A 13,306-nucleotide genomic window follows, 5' to 3' on the forward strand; every position below is an offset into this window, starting at 1 on the left:
GGGAGCTTACCGAGGACAGGCATCAGCCCACGGCGTACATGTCCGTACCAGACGGAGGGCAACCGCGGCCGCTTAGCGAGGCGGCGACTCGCTGTGAAGCCCATTTATCAACCCTGCAACATGAATAGTACGCCGGATGGTTCCCGACCACCGAGGCGGGGGAGAAACAAAGGAACGGGGAACGCACCGCCGGTAGGACATCTTCGCAAGAGCGCATACACCGCGCTTGAATATTGAATACCTTCGCTCCTCCATCACGCAGCCCGCATGCGGGATCTTCGCGGCCGGCTAGACGGACGTGACCCAAAGAATTATCATCAGGAGAAGACTTGGAAGGCGGCGAGGCAAGTCAATGTATGCGCGATGGATAGAAGGTTATGCGGCTCGAATACAAAGAGCAGTAGACCCGGAAGCCAGACAGTGCAAGTCACTCACGGTCCGATCAAGATGGTAGCGGTAAGGCAGAACCTGCGCATAGGTTCTCGCGTGCACAATCGTAGAGGCGTCCAAGTCCGAGATGCAAGCGGAGACGACGAGACAATCACCAAGGTTAATCAGGCCGATTATGACTGCATTGCAACACAACAACACCATGTATAACTGACGTACGAATAAGGTAGGGACGGATATGCCGGATTATGGGCAGCAGCAGGCGCGTTGCGGGACCAAGATCAACAAAGTAGCAATACAGAGGCAGCAAGATGTGGCTTCAGCGGGGTGGCGGGTTTACTTCATTTCCTCGTCGTCGTCCTTGAGGTCGTCAGCCTTCAGACCGGCTTTCTCGAGGGCAGCCTTGGAAGTGTAGTCAACCTTGACGCCGCGCGTGCGCCTGCCGAGGATTTGGGTAGGGTCAATGACCTCCATGCTCTCCTACAAAACGCGTGAGAATGTGGTGGGGGAAGGGGGACGCGTCAACGTACGTCTGCCTCGTCTTCCTCATCATCATCGTCGTCGTCGTCTTCATCGTCGTCCTCGTCGTCATCATCGTCATCCTCCTCTTCCTCGTCGTCGTCATCCATGGAGACATCCTTGGTGGCCTTGCCCTTGCCTTTATCGGCTGCGGGGGACGCGTTCGACGCGTCGCCGGGGACGGTAGCCGACGCGCTGCAACAGGGTGAGACGCGTCAAATGTCAGTTTGAATAAGCCCATACGCGACGGCTTTCGGATCAGTAGCTTCGGTGGACATTTTGTGCTGATGTGTGGCGAGTGACGCGCGCGTCGAGATGGAGGAAAGCAAAGAGCGTAACTTTGTCCTTGTTGACCTGTCAGTGCGTTTATTCGAACCGCACGTGATTCCGCCCTATCCCCCCTCGCGCTCGGCGGTCCGTGCGGCGTGAGGAGGTCTATGCCGAGGGTGCGGGCTGTGGGAAGCATTCGTTGAGCGGCCTCAGATTATTCACGGCGCCCGAGGTGAGCGCGGCCTCGAGCGCTCAGCAAAGTGTTGCAGGCAAATATCCGAAATGTGTATATGTCGATGTAAAATATCCGTCTGCAGGCCGCTTGGGCTAGGAACAGACGAGCGAGGAGGGGATCAGCACGTATGATACGTGAGTGGATCGGCGAGGAGGAAGACATCCGAGACCCGACGCTTGCAAAGCAGCGCCGACTGGGCAGCGGGGACCGCGTATGGCGGAAGATCTGATGGGAGATACGGCCAGCGCGCATGCGGGCTTGATGGAATTACATAAGGGTTAAGTCCTGCTCGGTGTCGGCCCCGCTTGTCTTGCCTTTCCATGTCTCTCGCGCTCTGACCGTCCCATCATGGGCAAAGAACAGAAGTACCCCGCAAACGGCAGAGCCGTCGTCGAGTCCTCTTCGCGCTCGAACACAACGAGCGAGGCCTCCAGCTCGACGTCCAAGCTCGGCCAGTCCCGCACTTCCATACTGCCAGCGGTCCTCCCCCATCTCAGGCGCTCGATCGAGGAGCCTACGACAGCTTCCAAAGATGCTCTCCTTACCCTGCAGCTATCCTCCCACCACATGCTAGACTCGCTGGTGCACGACGAAGCATCCGATCAAGCCGTGTATTCCATCCAGACTACGGGGCCCTCTACAACTATAACGCGGTCCGACCACTGGGACGAAACAACTGCTGCCGACATACGATGGCCCAAGACGCTGCCATTAGGAAAGGGGCAAGAGGGGACGGGGGTGAGAATTCAGATGAACGGCCGGGACTGGCAGCCGGGGGATTCGCTTCTTCGGTCGGGTTCGCGCTCAAAGTGTGTCTGCCGCGTATTCTCGAGCGCTCTCATTTTAAATACATCTCCCCTGCAGTCATACCCATAAATTCAACATTCCGGGCTACTCACAATGCCTGAAGTGGAGACCACAGTCGGGCGCATACTGGGTGAGCGCACACCTCCGGTTCCCACAGTACCCATCCCTAACACCAGTCATCATCCTAGTGCACGACAGCCTCAGTCAAAGGCCCGATTGCGATATTCGAACCGGCGACTGCCACGACGGCGCCCAAGCTCGTTGTGTATGAGACCCTACGCGACAAATACGACAGCCGATCACGCAATGAGCATGGGGGCGTCTCCATCTTACTCCTGGACTATCTTATCGCCACCGCGCTCCTTCTTGTAACAGATGTGCAGGACTGGATGGTGGTGCGGAAGTACGAGGGGCCTATGCTGGACGTCGCGCCGCCAGAAGGTCTGGATGGAGAAACTGAAATGCCGCATTCTCATGCAACGAGCAACCGGCAGTGGCGCAAAATCATCTTCGGCGAACCGTTATATCGCAAGCGCTCGTTTTCCGCAGACAGCCTATCGAGTTCTACGCCGTCCGACACGGTTCCCACCTCACCGGTATCAGACGATCTGGTCGATATCCCGCCAGATGGGAACCCCCTGAATTCCACGACGGTCGAGCAGGTAGTAGAACCTCAGGTGAACACTACCCGACCACCGACACCAGAGGTGGAAGCGAGTCCCGTACAAACACGTCCATCGAGCTTAGTTCTTGACTTTGACCTACCCGCTGCCGCCACCACTCGACCCTCACCACAAGCCCCACCTAGCCCTTCCGCGGAATCGATTTGCTACCCTCTCGCGAACGCCTCTGCGCCGGCGCACATGTACCTTGACCCCGCTTTCTATGGCGAAGACGACACACCATCCGTCACATCCATATCCTCAGATCAGGGAAGTCCGACGTCCTTAACGCGGCTCGAGCGATCAACATCTGTTCCGGGACGAAGAGCAGGGGGTGATTTGGCAATCCGCGAGCTACCTACGCCTCCGCGCGAGCCGGCGCCTCCTCTCGACCCTTCTGTCTGGACGCCTTCGCCGATCTCCCCTTCCACAGATACTTCCGACCTCATGACATTCGTGCGTGGCCCGTCCTCCGCATCCTCCATCCGACCTAGCACTGCTCCGGGCCTTGCAGACGTTCCCCCATTCTCCCCGCTCCCTCGGACCACCGGCGCGTTCAACGTCCGCCGACTCCCGCAGGTGCCCGCGCCAGGGCCCGCGGAGCCACTGCCGGACACCCTCCATCTACGCCACCGAACGCAGTTGGACGACAACGTCGTGCCCGTCCCGCGCGAGAAGCGAAGCAGCGCGCCGTTGCAGATACGCACGCTGCCGCTGCCGCCAACGCCGACGGCCACGAGCGCCGCCGTCCCACATATGCCCGGACCAGATCCCTACAAGGACGAGGACGCAGAGTGGATGCGCGCCCTCACGATGAATACACGACCTTCCGCGCCCCGGGTGCGCACGTCCCTGTACGACGCGCCCCCGCCCGCATACAGTACCCTCTTTGACCCGTAACACGACGCTCTCACCTATCATTATCCCCACCTCACCTCACTCCCTCGCGTTCCTGGCGAGTGTCCATATGGCTCGTACGCACCAGCGATGGGGTCAGCGCGCGCTCCACGCCCATGTATATGTATTTTTCCATCGTTAATTCTCCCTGCTGCATCTACGCTATATCCATATCGTGCTCACTCCCGGATCGCAAGCATATCTCCCTCAGTCTTCCCCCACATGTATCAAGCTTCCTGTACATAGTCTACCTGCAGTTCTCTGTTGTTGTCTGCTCAACGTTCTTTGGGCCCTTCCTGGCTAACTCGCGCAGTGTATTGTAACAATGTTGTGATGCAAATAATCGAATTCCTTCCTGGCCACGACCTGGTGTGCGTCTGGGATCCGCGTGGGCTGTGAGCATGGCGGTGGCGGCGCCGGGGCTACAGCGCTCCGGGAACATGAGCTCTGTCGATTTACAAAGGCAGGGAGTTGATAAGCGCCCAACCGCTCGGCGCTACACCAACGGCTAGTCGGATGCGAAGCTACAGGTCCATCGACTCAAGCGCCCAAACAACTGCTATCTGGCAGTTGTGCGATTGGGTCAGGGCTTCGAGACGTCAAGAATCAGCTGTGCCTTCGGTGCTGGCTGTTAGCCATAAGGCTAGGCCGCCGTACCGCCCTACACGTGAAGGCCGCCGGTGCGTACCTGACTTAGGCGACAATGGCATGTAAATCTTGCACGAGGAGGTAAGGCGAGGTGAGGTGCGTACTTCGATAGCATGCCCCTTCACAAAGAACGTGAGTTTGCATACCAATCACGTATCCCAATCGTAAGTATACGGGCTGATCTACTTTGCAGCCTCGCTTGCGAGGGCATGACACCTTGCATTGCGGCGGCCAGGCTGGGTCCAACAACAGGTGAAGTTGAACTTCAGCGTCCCACGCTTCAGTCATGGGACTGGCCACGTTTTCGTATCTGCTTCCACAAACAGAACACTCCAATGATTGAGGAGGCAGCCCGTTGCATTCTATTCTACACCGACTAGAAACCGCTAGAAGTACGTACATCCACGCAGGACAAACATGACCACCGAAGACCTTCTCCCCACCAACGCCATCAACGCGGCCGACCAACGTGTCCACAAACAAGGCAGACGGTGCCGGGACCAAAGCGCTCACCGACTTCAGCCAACACTTCTACGACCCAAAGGGGAGAAGGTGACGAAGACGGGAGACTGCATCGGGCCCCAAACACCATCCGGCCCAGCCCGTGAGCAACACGGTGACCAGAGCGACAACGACAGCGAGAAGGAAGGACCGGAGGAGGAAAGCCGTAGCAAACGAGGTAAAAAGTAGCTGTAAGTAGGGTAGTGCAGAGAAAAAATCGCAGGGGCCGCGAGCATATATATAGTAGGGGAGAGGAGAGAGAAACAGAGTGAAAAGGGAATCCTGATAGAGAGCAACCAAGACAGAAGCAGAATGGGAATAAAGATAACGTACAGGACAACATACGGGATGAGATGTAAGATAGGTCCATGCCCAGCGCAAGCGCAGGCATCACAATGGTGTTTGCGGCCGGCCGACGACGCGGCGAGGAATTAGCAGACGTCAACGTTCATCGACGCGGTGGGGTTCAGGAGATGCTGCTCGAACAGGTTCGCAGGCAGCACCTCCTCACCGGCATCGGCGCTGCTGCCGTAGTTCGTGGCCGCGAACATGTCGAGGACCTTCTGCATCTCCGTGTTGTCCCCCATCCAGTTTGTCAGGTCCAGCTCCAGGTCTAGGTGCCCGAGGTTCTCCGCCTCCTGCCCACCCTCTCCGTTCCACAGCGCCTCTGCAGCCTTCGCGTTAGCGAGGACTCCCTTGCCGACAGCAGGCGCTGGGGCGGGGCTCGCCTCTACTTGCGGCGCTGGGACATCCGCCGAAGCGGCGCCCTCCGCAGGTAAATTCGAAGGCGACAGGTAAGGCGAGGCGGTGAGGATCTCTCGCAAGAGGTTGTCCATTGCGGCATCGTCAACAGGGACGTGCGCGTCGTCAGCCTGTACGGCATGGCCGGCTGCGCCTGCTTGACCACCGGTAGACTGCGTGAATTCGAAACCACCCGCTGCAGGGACATCGAGGACTCGTCCTCAATGGTCGCCACCCGTGCTAGGTGGCGAGTGGGATCTTGTTCAGAGGCGGTCTGTTCGGCAGTGAAGGCAGGAACAGCGGCGAAGTCATCGTACGAGACGTCGGGGGACGGATAGTCGAGATCCATGGAGGTAGAGGTGGGTGCGGGGGAGAGGGGGAAGACCGTTGTGGGCGGGACGGAGAGGGTGCTGGTGACAGGCTGCTGCGTTAAGACAGCTGGCTCCGAGGCCGCGGCTGAAGGGGATGTAGAGTGGGTAGAGGTTGTGTCATTTGACGAGGGTGACTGGGCGACCTCGGACATCGGCGTCGGAGGTGCCACACCAGTGGGGAGGCCCTGAGCGGCGAGGGCTTTGACGACGGCGTCCCAGCCTTTCTCCAGGGTTCTAATTCGTTCGCGCAGTTCTTCATTCTCACGTTCGCGAGCGCGCTCACGCTCCTGCTCCTCGACTTTCTTCTCATCGACACGGGTCATGCCCATGCCAGCGCGAAGCTGCCTGTTCTCCTCCTCAAGTTCGGCCACACGGCGCTCAAGGTAGGAAAATTGGGCCTTGCGGCGATCGCGGGAGTTCTGCGGACGGCGGTGAGCGGGATGAAACACAAAAGCACGACGTCGCATACCTGCGCCGCAATGCGGTTACGGTGGGCTCGCGCTTCCTTCTTCTCCTCGGAAGACAGTTCAGTCCTTGCCCGCTTGCGGGAGGGACCAGAGTCGGAAGCGGGAGAGTGGGCTTCGGGAGTCATAGGCGTCGATGCGAGGTTCGCGGGGTTGACAAAGTCGGAGGGAGACATGTTGAAAGACTTTGTCGAGTGGTCGTTATGAGACGTGGAAGAGGGAAGGAACGAATGACAGAATTTGAGGGGGTACTGCGAGGCAGGACGGTCTACGTGGAGGTCGTGAAGGAAGAGCTGTCGCCGACGTGGTTGCCACGTATATACCCCCCGATTAGGCAGGTCAACGAAATCACTCTCACGGTCAATCGCGTCAGCAGTCACAGCGCTAACGTCACAATCTCGCCTCTCTTCGGCCCTCCACCTGCAAACACAAACTCGTGCCCTCTTGGATGTCGTACCAAGGCGTCTTGTCGGATACGTGATCCTCTGACAATTCCGCTCTTGACATGTATTCAGTGCGCGCCCTATCAGGAAATTCCTTGGTCGAACCTAGACGTATCCTCGGAGCTATACTGCTTTCCCCTGCTCAGCAAAATTTCTCCGCCAAACTGTGTGGTGCAAGCCGTATTTATTGCTCCCCTATCCAGCAGGAAAGCACTGGAAAACAACTCATCTCTCGGACCCCTTCGCTGAGGTGGCAAACAACATGCTTAGCCCAACATTACGACCTGTTTCCCTTCAATATCTATAGATGCACGTCCTTGTAGATTCTTCTCGACTGCTCCGACATCTTTGGACTTCACTGTCATCGTAAGGAACTTCGGGCTCTATCAAGTTCATTGTGGCTGGCGTCCGAAAGGCACAGAAAGATACAAACAATTTGTGGCACCCCGGCATCTCTGACGACCTTCGCCCGAGAGGGTACTTGACGTTGACAGGGCGCGCTTACCGGTGACCTAACGGTGTGTTCGCCTCCGAACCCCTGAAACGGGTTTCTGCACGATGGTGAGCCCTTCAGCGGCAACGAGAACCCTGTACGCCCCGACGGATACCTTGCATGACGACAAGTTTGCCGTCTTGCAGACGCTGTAACGCTCTCTGGGCGCCCTTCGAAGGACTCTGACATACTCTGGTGGACTTCGGGCGGGAACCGATCTGGGAAGGACGTGTATATCGTTGTTTGGACAGCGCCATGCCATGTGTAACGTTCCCGACGGCAATTGTACTTTAGCCTGACTCGCCTTGTTCTCCTCCGCCACCAGATCTTTACATCGCCTTGGTCCCCTTTGGACTAGGTTACGCTCACGCTCACGCTTTCGTTACGACCCCGTATATGACCATGGCGGCTGCCGAAATCGACCGTTCTATGCCCTTGACGTCTTCTGTTCTCCGCATTCGCGCCATCCCCACCTCGCTCTTTTTCCTTGTTCCTCTCATTGCAATTGCTCTCGTCCTCTTTTCTCTTTCGCAGTCTTGGAAACCCGGAAAACCCGACTTGACCGCCATGGGCGGCCGCCACCCAGCTATAGCCAGCGTATATGCGTCCCGATACTCGCGCAGACGGTTACGAGTCTGCATCGCATGGGTCTCGTTCACCATCCTGGTGTTGACCGCGATCCTCATCGGTGCTCTCGGTGCGACTTCAAGTCAGACATACGACCCTCGCACGTCTTTGGCGGGCGAAGTCCTCATCTGTCTGTCGCAATTTGAGTGTGAGTGGCCGATTCATTTGTCAGGATTGCCGTTGACGCATTATCGCAGTGGGTGCAGTTTTCCTGTATCTTACCGTTGTCTCGTCTTCAAAGGAGGCGATCTCGCCGTTCAAGCTATATACATGCGCCTTCATCCTGACACTGATGATGCTGGGCGGTACGTCCTTACCTCCTCCACGCGCCTAATCGCTATCTGAGCCATCTATTCTCAGCAAATCTGGTGTCTATCTTGTCACTTTTCCTCGCCATGCCTCCGCTTCTTCCTGTCACCCTTGTTTTCGTTTTCCTCGCTCTCGCTCTGCCATTCCCCGCCTATCAACTCGCCTGGACGATTATGGTTCACCGCGGACGTGCTTCTCAGGGACATGGAATCACCTTCTCTCCGGCTTGCTCGACCACCAGCACCTTGACAGCGTGCTCCGCCTCCTACAAGGACGCGGACTCCACGCCCGGTCTTGGCTACCCGGCGTCGGCTGGTTCTTGTGGGGCACCAGCGCAAAGCGACGCCACTTACACTCGCTTGCGCAACCTGTGGGTGTACCTGTTCTGCGCTGTTCTCGCTGCCTCCTTCGCCGCCGCTTCCGACATTGGAGCCGTATCCATCATCTCTGCCGACGACACTGCGAGCAGGACTCCGTTCCGTATCATCGAGGCTACTGGGATGGTGCTCTGCTTCATCTGTCTGACCACGGCTCTTATGGGTTAGTCGCTTCCTTTGTCATGGATTCGAAGAGGCTGACACCGATCGACAGTGCATACACTCGTTATCCAAGACCAGTTTAACGAGGAAGCGGCTGCTGCCGCTCACTCAATCAACGACGACCTATACACACGTCGTCCTGTCTCTCGTTCATCATCCTTCACGTCGCCCCGTCCGAGGCGCAACCCGATCAAGCGCTTCATGACCACCGCGTCCACGTACTGCTCGGCCGCCAACACGCCAATTGACGCCTCCCCGTGCTTTCCTTGCCCTGTCCACGTTGAGACGTCCAAGGAAATCTGCCGCGCTGTCACCCCAACCCCCTCGGAGGACTGCACCGCACTTCGCGATCCCTTTGCACCCGTCCTGAACGCGTCGCCCGCGATTCAGCCGGACTACGAATCGTACCCGCTCACGGACGCGACTCGGCTCAGTGCATGGGGCTCTCTGCCCATGATCGCGCCCCCGCCGGCCGCGGCTGTGACGATTGTGCAGCCGAGGAAAATGCCGCCGACGCTGAGGGCGAAGAAGAGCCTCACGGGCGCCGGCGAAGGCGAGCAGGCAGAGCAGAGCGCCTTCGATCTGGAGGAGGCCCTGTTGGCGCAGCGGTTGCTGCGGACCTTGCAGGTGGACGAGAAGCTGGCGGCGAGTGGGCCGAGTAGCTGGCTGGATAGTCTGGGAAGGGTGGGCAGTTTGGGCCGTCGTCCCAAGTCGCCTGATTTTTGAGACTCCAGCGCTGCCACGGCTTCATTTCCCGATCATCGCCTACCTTCTGAACAGCATATATTCATACGTTCGCAGCCTTAACTTCTCCTTCATGTTACACCTTGCCCGGACGTTGTATTACTGAGTTCCTTTTTCTAGCTTGTAGATAGCACACGCGCTTGGTCGCTTGGTCGCTGGGTCACTCACTCTTTGGAAGTTCGAACAGCTTTTCACCCTCAGCCATCCCCTCGCTTTCTTCGGACAGCTTTCTTTGCCTACTATCGTGTACCTTGTTTTGACGCCCTTCTGGACGTTCTGTACTTATTCCCTCTGTTCCAGGACAGTAGAGATCTCGATGCGCCACCCTTGTATAACCCAAACATTGAATACACATGTCCACCGCCGACATTGAATGCGACCGCCGTCCGCGGAGCTCATCATGAGGAGTCCTCCAGGTACGCTCTCCAGCCGCTTTCGTGTCAGCTTACTCTTGGCGTTGTCGGAAGCGCTGTGGCTTTTGTGGCAACCAGCGCCCACAGGCCACGTTTTGCCACGTGCTAGCCCACTCGGAAGGCGCGGAAAGGGACCTCGGTTCCGATTGACACCAACTGGGTTATGCGCATCGTCTGCGAGGATCCTAGGGTGGCAGGGTATAAGGGAGACGGGGGCTGGATGGCGTGCAGTAGAACAGTGCTGTTTTGCTTGCTGCGCGATGAGCTTTTGGAAGGCGGCTTCGCTCTTGAGCCTTTTGGTGTGCTTGGTAGGATTGGTAGATCCAGTGAAGGTGAGTGGCTCCCTTGCGTGTATTGTTGAAGGACAGAAACCTCATGGCATTATTTCAGGCCATCAAGGATGACGATGGCAATCCTGTAATTATGTGCGGATAGTGATTCTCTCCCCGTGCGTGTTCGCGCTGATACTTTCTTCAGTGCTGGCTTCAGGCCCAAAGTATGGCCTGCTGCCGTATGCGCTGGCTTGTATCTTGTCTCGGGTACACTTCATTGGATACGTGAGCTATGGTTTTCTCTGCCCGTACGCAAGGCAAGCTCGCTGACAACTCATTCAGATTATTTCAGGACCGGTCGACCGCGCTATATGCTGACCTTGACAATCAGCATGTATAGTAAGTACTACTTCGTCACTTCCGACCTCATGATACTCATGCTATCACACAGCAACTGTACTCGGCTTCGTATTCCGTATCATTTACAGTCAAGGCGATAACGTCTACTCACTCCCATGGTATCTCCTACAAAGCATTGTACGTCCCTTCATTTGTTGCATGGTAGTCTATGGATACTCACTACCCACCAGTTCATCCTACTCTCAGTACGTCGCGTTCTTGTCAGCTCCCTAATGAGTGCACTCAAGCACAGTGGCAGCCCTGCGCCTTCATCGCAGTGGACTACATCCTCCTCCAGAAGCTCGCCGACAGTCTAGGCGAAGAGGCGGCGAAGGACTGTCTCTATCTGCGCTCCTCCCTAATCGTCAAGCTCTTCGTTTGGAGTGACTTTATTACCTTCAATGTCCAAGCCGATGGCGCGGGTTTAGAGGCAAGTGACAAGTTGGATAAGATCGGCAGTAGTGTGAGTACTCTGAGTACTCGATGTCCCCCGGACCCTGCTCTACAGCGTCTAACACCTACATGTACAGATCGCGCTAGCCGGCCTCATCCTGCAAATTCTGTCTTTCCTATTCTTTACGGCGCTGCTGTTCCGCTTCGGATGGAGGGCGTACGTCTACATTATCCCCTTCCCAGAAGCTCCGCTCTGACCATCCTTTCCCAGCCGCACTGCACATCCCGAAATCTGGAGAATAGGCGCTGGAGAGTCGTACTGGAAGGACTTTGGCTTCTTCAAGGTCACGCCCTTCCAAGACTGGCGCATACTATGGGTCGTGATGTGTCTGACCACTATCGCCATCATCATCCGTTGCATCTTCCGCATCGTCGAGTACCAGGGAGGGTGCGCAATTTCTTACACGTTCCTGCCGACATGTATCGCTGACATACACGTTTTTTCACCAGTTCGCGTGGATACGTGATGATGCACGAAGGCTACTCTTACGTCCTTGACTCGCTACCTCTCTGGATCGCCATGACGCTCTACGCGTGGCTCTGGCCAACACGCTTACAGACTGTGGTTTCGAACCCATACGCGATGCAGCCGCTTACGGACGAGGGTAAGCGCACGACGGTCCATTCTTCGCTCAGTGCGGTGTAGATATCCACGAACTGGGTCTTTATTTGCGACTTTGGACTGCTTATTTTATTCGAGAACTTGCTTTGTTGATATCACTTCTTCGAGCAGGCCGCAAGGCGACCCAAAGCCCAGGTCAGCAGGGCGAGAGACAAGAACAGTCGTCGTAGAGGAGCTCCGCCCATGTATAATCCCTCTGCGATGTTTGCATTATATATCACCGCGTAAACGGACTTTGATGTACTTAGAACAGAACCAGCCATACAATGTCTAATGAGCGAAGCATCCATCAGCCAAATCGTCCTTCCATGCCTTCGTCGTATTGGTATTGATGTCGCTGTTGTCCGCCTTCCGCTGAATGACGACGCTGGGGACGACGGAGAAGCCCTTGATACGCTTGGTAGTGACAAGCCAGGCGAAGGCTTGGTCGATAGCCCGAGAGTACGCGAACGGAGCGTGTCGGAGGTGCAGCAGAAGTCGCCGTGCGCCACTTCGCGAGAGAGCGTATGCGTGAGTGCACTTCGGGGCCATGGAGGGGTGCAGTCGGGTTTGTCGCAAGGGAAAGGTTGGGGAGTGGTCAGGGTTGAGTGGAGGGTGGTGCGCTTCGTTCGACCAGCAGTGACCTGCGAAGATGAGTCAGATGGGTGACGACGTTTATAGCATTGCGCCTACCGAGAAAGACGACGTCCCAGTCTGAAGGGAGCAGAGGCCATAGATCACGTAGCCGACGCGCTGTGTCCTTCTCCATATCCACATCGTCTTCAAGGATGATGAAGGGCCCGTCCCGACCTTCGTCGACTATGCGGCGGATGACGGAGATGTGAGACTGCCAGCAGGCTACGCGTGGGGGTGTGAGAAGCAGCCAACTCGGCGTATTTGAAGTATAGGGAGACAGCGTGAAGTCGTACTCTGCACAAGCCATTTGCCAGGGAGTCGGAGGAGAACTGGCAGACAGAGTCGGCCAGAGATCGGAGGTGGCAGAGGGTACATGAGAGTTGCCAGCCGCCAGGTAGTCGATATCCTCAGGCCATGCGAAGGGAATATCGATCTCGTCAGAGAGCTGAGTATAGGATCCATGGTCGAGGTCTGCGAGCGCAGCTTCGCGGGTGTGACGCACGTTGCTGAAAATTCGGGAGACGGCCGAGTCCGTCATGTCGGTTGCGTCGACGAAGTTCCAGCTCGTGCCCATCATTCTGGCAAGGCGCTGCATATCTGTGCGGCGGGTGTCGCGTCGTGGGAGGGAGATGACATAGGCCTGTGTGGCGACGCCGAGTACATGATATCGTTGCCTGTAATATCGCACGGATACGACAACGCCCAGAACGAGAAAATTCAGAACAGCGAGGATAAGCAACGGCATGCCGCGAACGCGGTTGGTCATCCTGGATGATAGCGCTTGGCGGTGCGGGACGATCAGCGCTGGAGGCTGAAGGCGGTGATTTTGTGGCGAAAACAGGCAGGCACGATACACTGCCACAGCCGAAAGC

The 13,306-nt window shown here is 57.0% G+C and overlaps 8 protein-coding genes across 8 annotated transcripts; 5 read left to right on the forward strand and 3 right to left on the reverse strand.

The window, feature by feature from the left end:
* The first annotated feature begins 130 nt into the window (after positions 1-130).
* On the forward strand, positions 131-725 carry SCHCODRAFT_02345190 (uncharacterized protein). The gene has a single exon (XM_050342440.1). The coding sequence runs from the start codon at positions 268-270 to the stop codon at positions 598-600; it is 333 nt and encodes a 110-aa protein (XP_050199256.1). The 5' UTR covers positions 131-267; the 3' UTR covers positions 601-725.
* On the reverse strand, positions 306-1,187 carry SCHCODRAFT_01191033 (uncharacterized protein; the record flags this gene model as incomplete). Its single annotated transcript, XM_003030079.2, has 3 exons — positions 306-870; positions 921-1,104; positions 1,153-1,187. The coding sequence occupies 3 exons, from the start codon at positions 1,185-1,187 to the stop codon at positions 727-729; spliced, it is 363 nt and encodes a 120-aa protein (XP_003030125.1). The 3' UTR covers positions 306-726.
* A 465-nt stretch (positions 1,188-1,652) lies between these two features.
* On the forward strand, positions 1,653-4,156 carry SCHCODRAFT_02750208 (uncharacterized protein). Its single transcript, XM_003030498.2, has 3 exons — positions 1,653-2,223; positions 2,279-2,351; positions 2,410-4,156. Exons 1-3 carry the CDS (start codon positions 1,763-1,765, stop codon positions 3,781-3,783), a joined length of 1,908 nt encoding a protein of 635 aa, XP_003030544.1. The 5' UTR covers positions 1,653-1,762; the 3' UTR covers positions 3,784-4,156.
* On the forward strand, positions 3,799-4,177 carry SCHCODRAFT_02345212 (uncharacterized protein). The gene has a single exon (XM_050342441.1). It carries the CDS (start codon positions 3,897-3,899, stop codon positions 4,101-4,103), a length of 207 nt encoding a protein of 68 aa, XP_050199257.1. The 5' UTR covers positions 3,799-3,896; the 3' UTR covers positions 4,104-4,177.
* A 1,482-nt stretch (positions 4,178-5,659) lies between these two features.
* SCHCODRAFT_02506997 (uncharacterized protein) lies at positions 5,660-6,681 on the reverse strand (the record flags this gene model as incomplete). Its single annotated transcript, XM_003030078.2, has 2 exons — positions 5,660-6,460; positions 6,511-6,681. The coding sequence occupies 2 exons, from the start codon at positions 6,679-6,681 to the stop codon at positions 5,660-5,662; spliced, it is 972 nt and encodes a 323-aa protein (XP_003030124.1).
* Positions 6,682-7,843: 1,162 nt separating this feature from the next.
* On the forward strand, positions 7,844-9,642 carry SCHCODRAFT_02669596 (uncharacterized protein; the record flags this gene model as incomplete). The annotated part of the gene is made up of 4 exons (XM_003030497.2): positions 7,844-8,216; positions 8,266-8,373; positions 8,429-8,917; positions 8,969-9,642. The coding sequence occupies 4 exons, from the start codon at positions 7,844-7,846 to the stop codon at positions 9,640-9,642; spliced, it is 1,644 nt and encodes a 547-aa protein (XP_003030543.1).
* Positions 9,643-10,218: 576 nt separating this feature from the next.
* SCHCODRAFT_02750211 (uncharacterized protein) lies at positions 10,219-12,164 on the forward strand. Its single transcript, XM_003030496.3, has 11 exons — positions 10,219-10,405; positions 10,464-10,498; positions 10,551-10,630; positions 10,688-10,744; positions 10,797-10,882; positions 10,936-10,950; positions 11,004-11,207; positions 11,275-11,354; positions 11,409-11,585; positions 11,648-11,802; positions 11,931-12,164. The coding sequence occupies exons 1-11, from the start codon at positions 10,334-10,336 to the stop codon at positions 11,987-11,989; spliced, it is 1,020 nt and encodes a 339-aa protein (XP_003030542.1). The 5' UTR covers positions 10,219-10,333; the 3' UTR covers positions 11,990-12,164.
* Positions 11,824-13,238, reverse strand: SCHCODRAFT_02750212 (uncharacterized protein). Its single transcript, XM_050347235.1, has 2 exons — positions 12,492-13,238; positions 11,824-12,442 (listed from the first exon to the last, which is right to left on the reverse strand). Exons 1-2 carry the CDS (start codon positions 13,198-13,200, stop codon positions 12,090-12,092), a joined length of 1,062 nt encoding a protein of 353 aa, XP_050199258.1. The 5' UTR covers positions 13,201-13,238; the 3' UTR covers positions 11,824-12,089.
* Between the last annotated feature and the right edge of the window lie 68 nt (positions 13,239-13,306).

This window comes from Schizophyllum commune (genome assembly GCF_000143185.2).
Source record: "Schizophyllum commune H4-8 unplaced genomic scaffold SCHCOscaffold_8, whole genome shotgun sequence".
In the NCBI taxonomy this organism is placed as follows: domain Eukaryota; kingdom Fungi; phylum Basidiomycota; class Agaricomycetes; order Agaricales; family Schizophyllaceae; genus Schizophyllum; species Schizophyllum commune.

What these genes read in the sequence shown, in the direction of transcription:
- SCHCODRAFT_02345190 (XM_050342440.1), top strand. Translation starts at nt 268, where the DNA reads ATGCGGGATCTTCGCGGCCGGCTAGACGGACGTGACCCAAAGAATTAT.
- SCHCODRAFT_02750208 (XM_003030498.2), top strand. Translation starts at nt 1,763, where the DNA reads ATGGGCAAAGAACAGAAGTACCCCGCAAACGGCAGAGCCGTCGTCGAG. An exon ending in CGGTCGGGTTCGCGCTCAAA is followed by an intron (nt 2,224 to 2,278) that starts GTGTGTCTGCCG and finishes TCTCCCCTGCAG; the next exon opens with TCATACCCATAAATTCAACA. An exon ending in CACAGTCGGGCGCATACTGG is followed by an intron (nt 2,352 to 2,409) that starts GTGAGCGCACAC and finishes TCATCATCCTAG; the next exon opens with TGCACGACAGCCTCAGTCAA.
- SCHCODRAFT_02345212 (XM_050342441.1), top strand. Translation starts at nt 3,897, where the DNA reads ATGTATATGTATTTTTCCATCGTTAATTCTCCCTGCTGCATCTACGCT.
- SCHCODRAFT_02750211 (XM_003030496.3), top strand. Translation starts at nt 10,334, where the DNA reads ATGAGCTTTTGGAAGGCGGCTTCGCTCTTGAGCCTTTTGGTGTGCTTG. An exon ending in ATCGTCGAGTACCAGGGAGG is followed by an intron (nt 11,586 to 11,647) that starts GTGCGCAATTTC and finishes TTTTTTCACCAG; the next exon opens with TTCGCGTGGATACGTGATGA. An exon ending in GCAGCCGCTTACGGACGAGG is followed by an intron (nt 11,803 to 11,930) that starts GTAAGCGCACGA and finishes TTCTTCGAGCAG; the next exon opens with GCCGCAAGGCGACCCAAAGC.
- SCHCODRAFT_02750212 (XM_050347235.1), bottom strand. Translation starts at nt 13,200, where the DNA reads ATGACCAACCGCGTTCGCGGCATGCCGTTGCTTATCCTCGCTGTTCTG. An exon ending in CTGGGACGTCGTCTTTCTCG is followed by an intron (nt 12,443 to 12,491) that starts GTAGGCGCAATG and finishes TCATCTTCGCAG; the next exon opens with GTCACTGCTGGTCGAACGAA.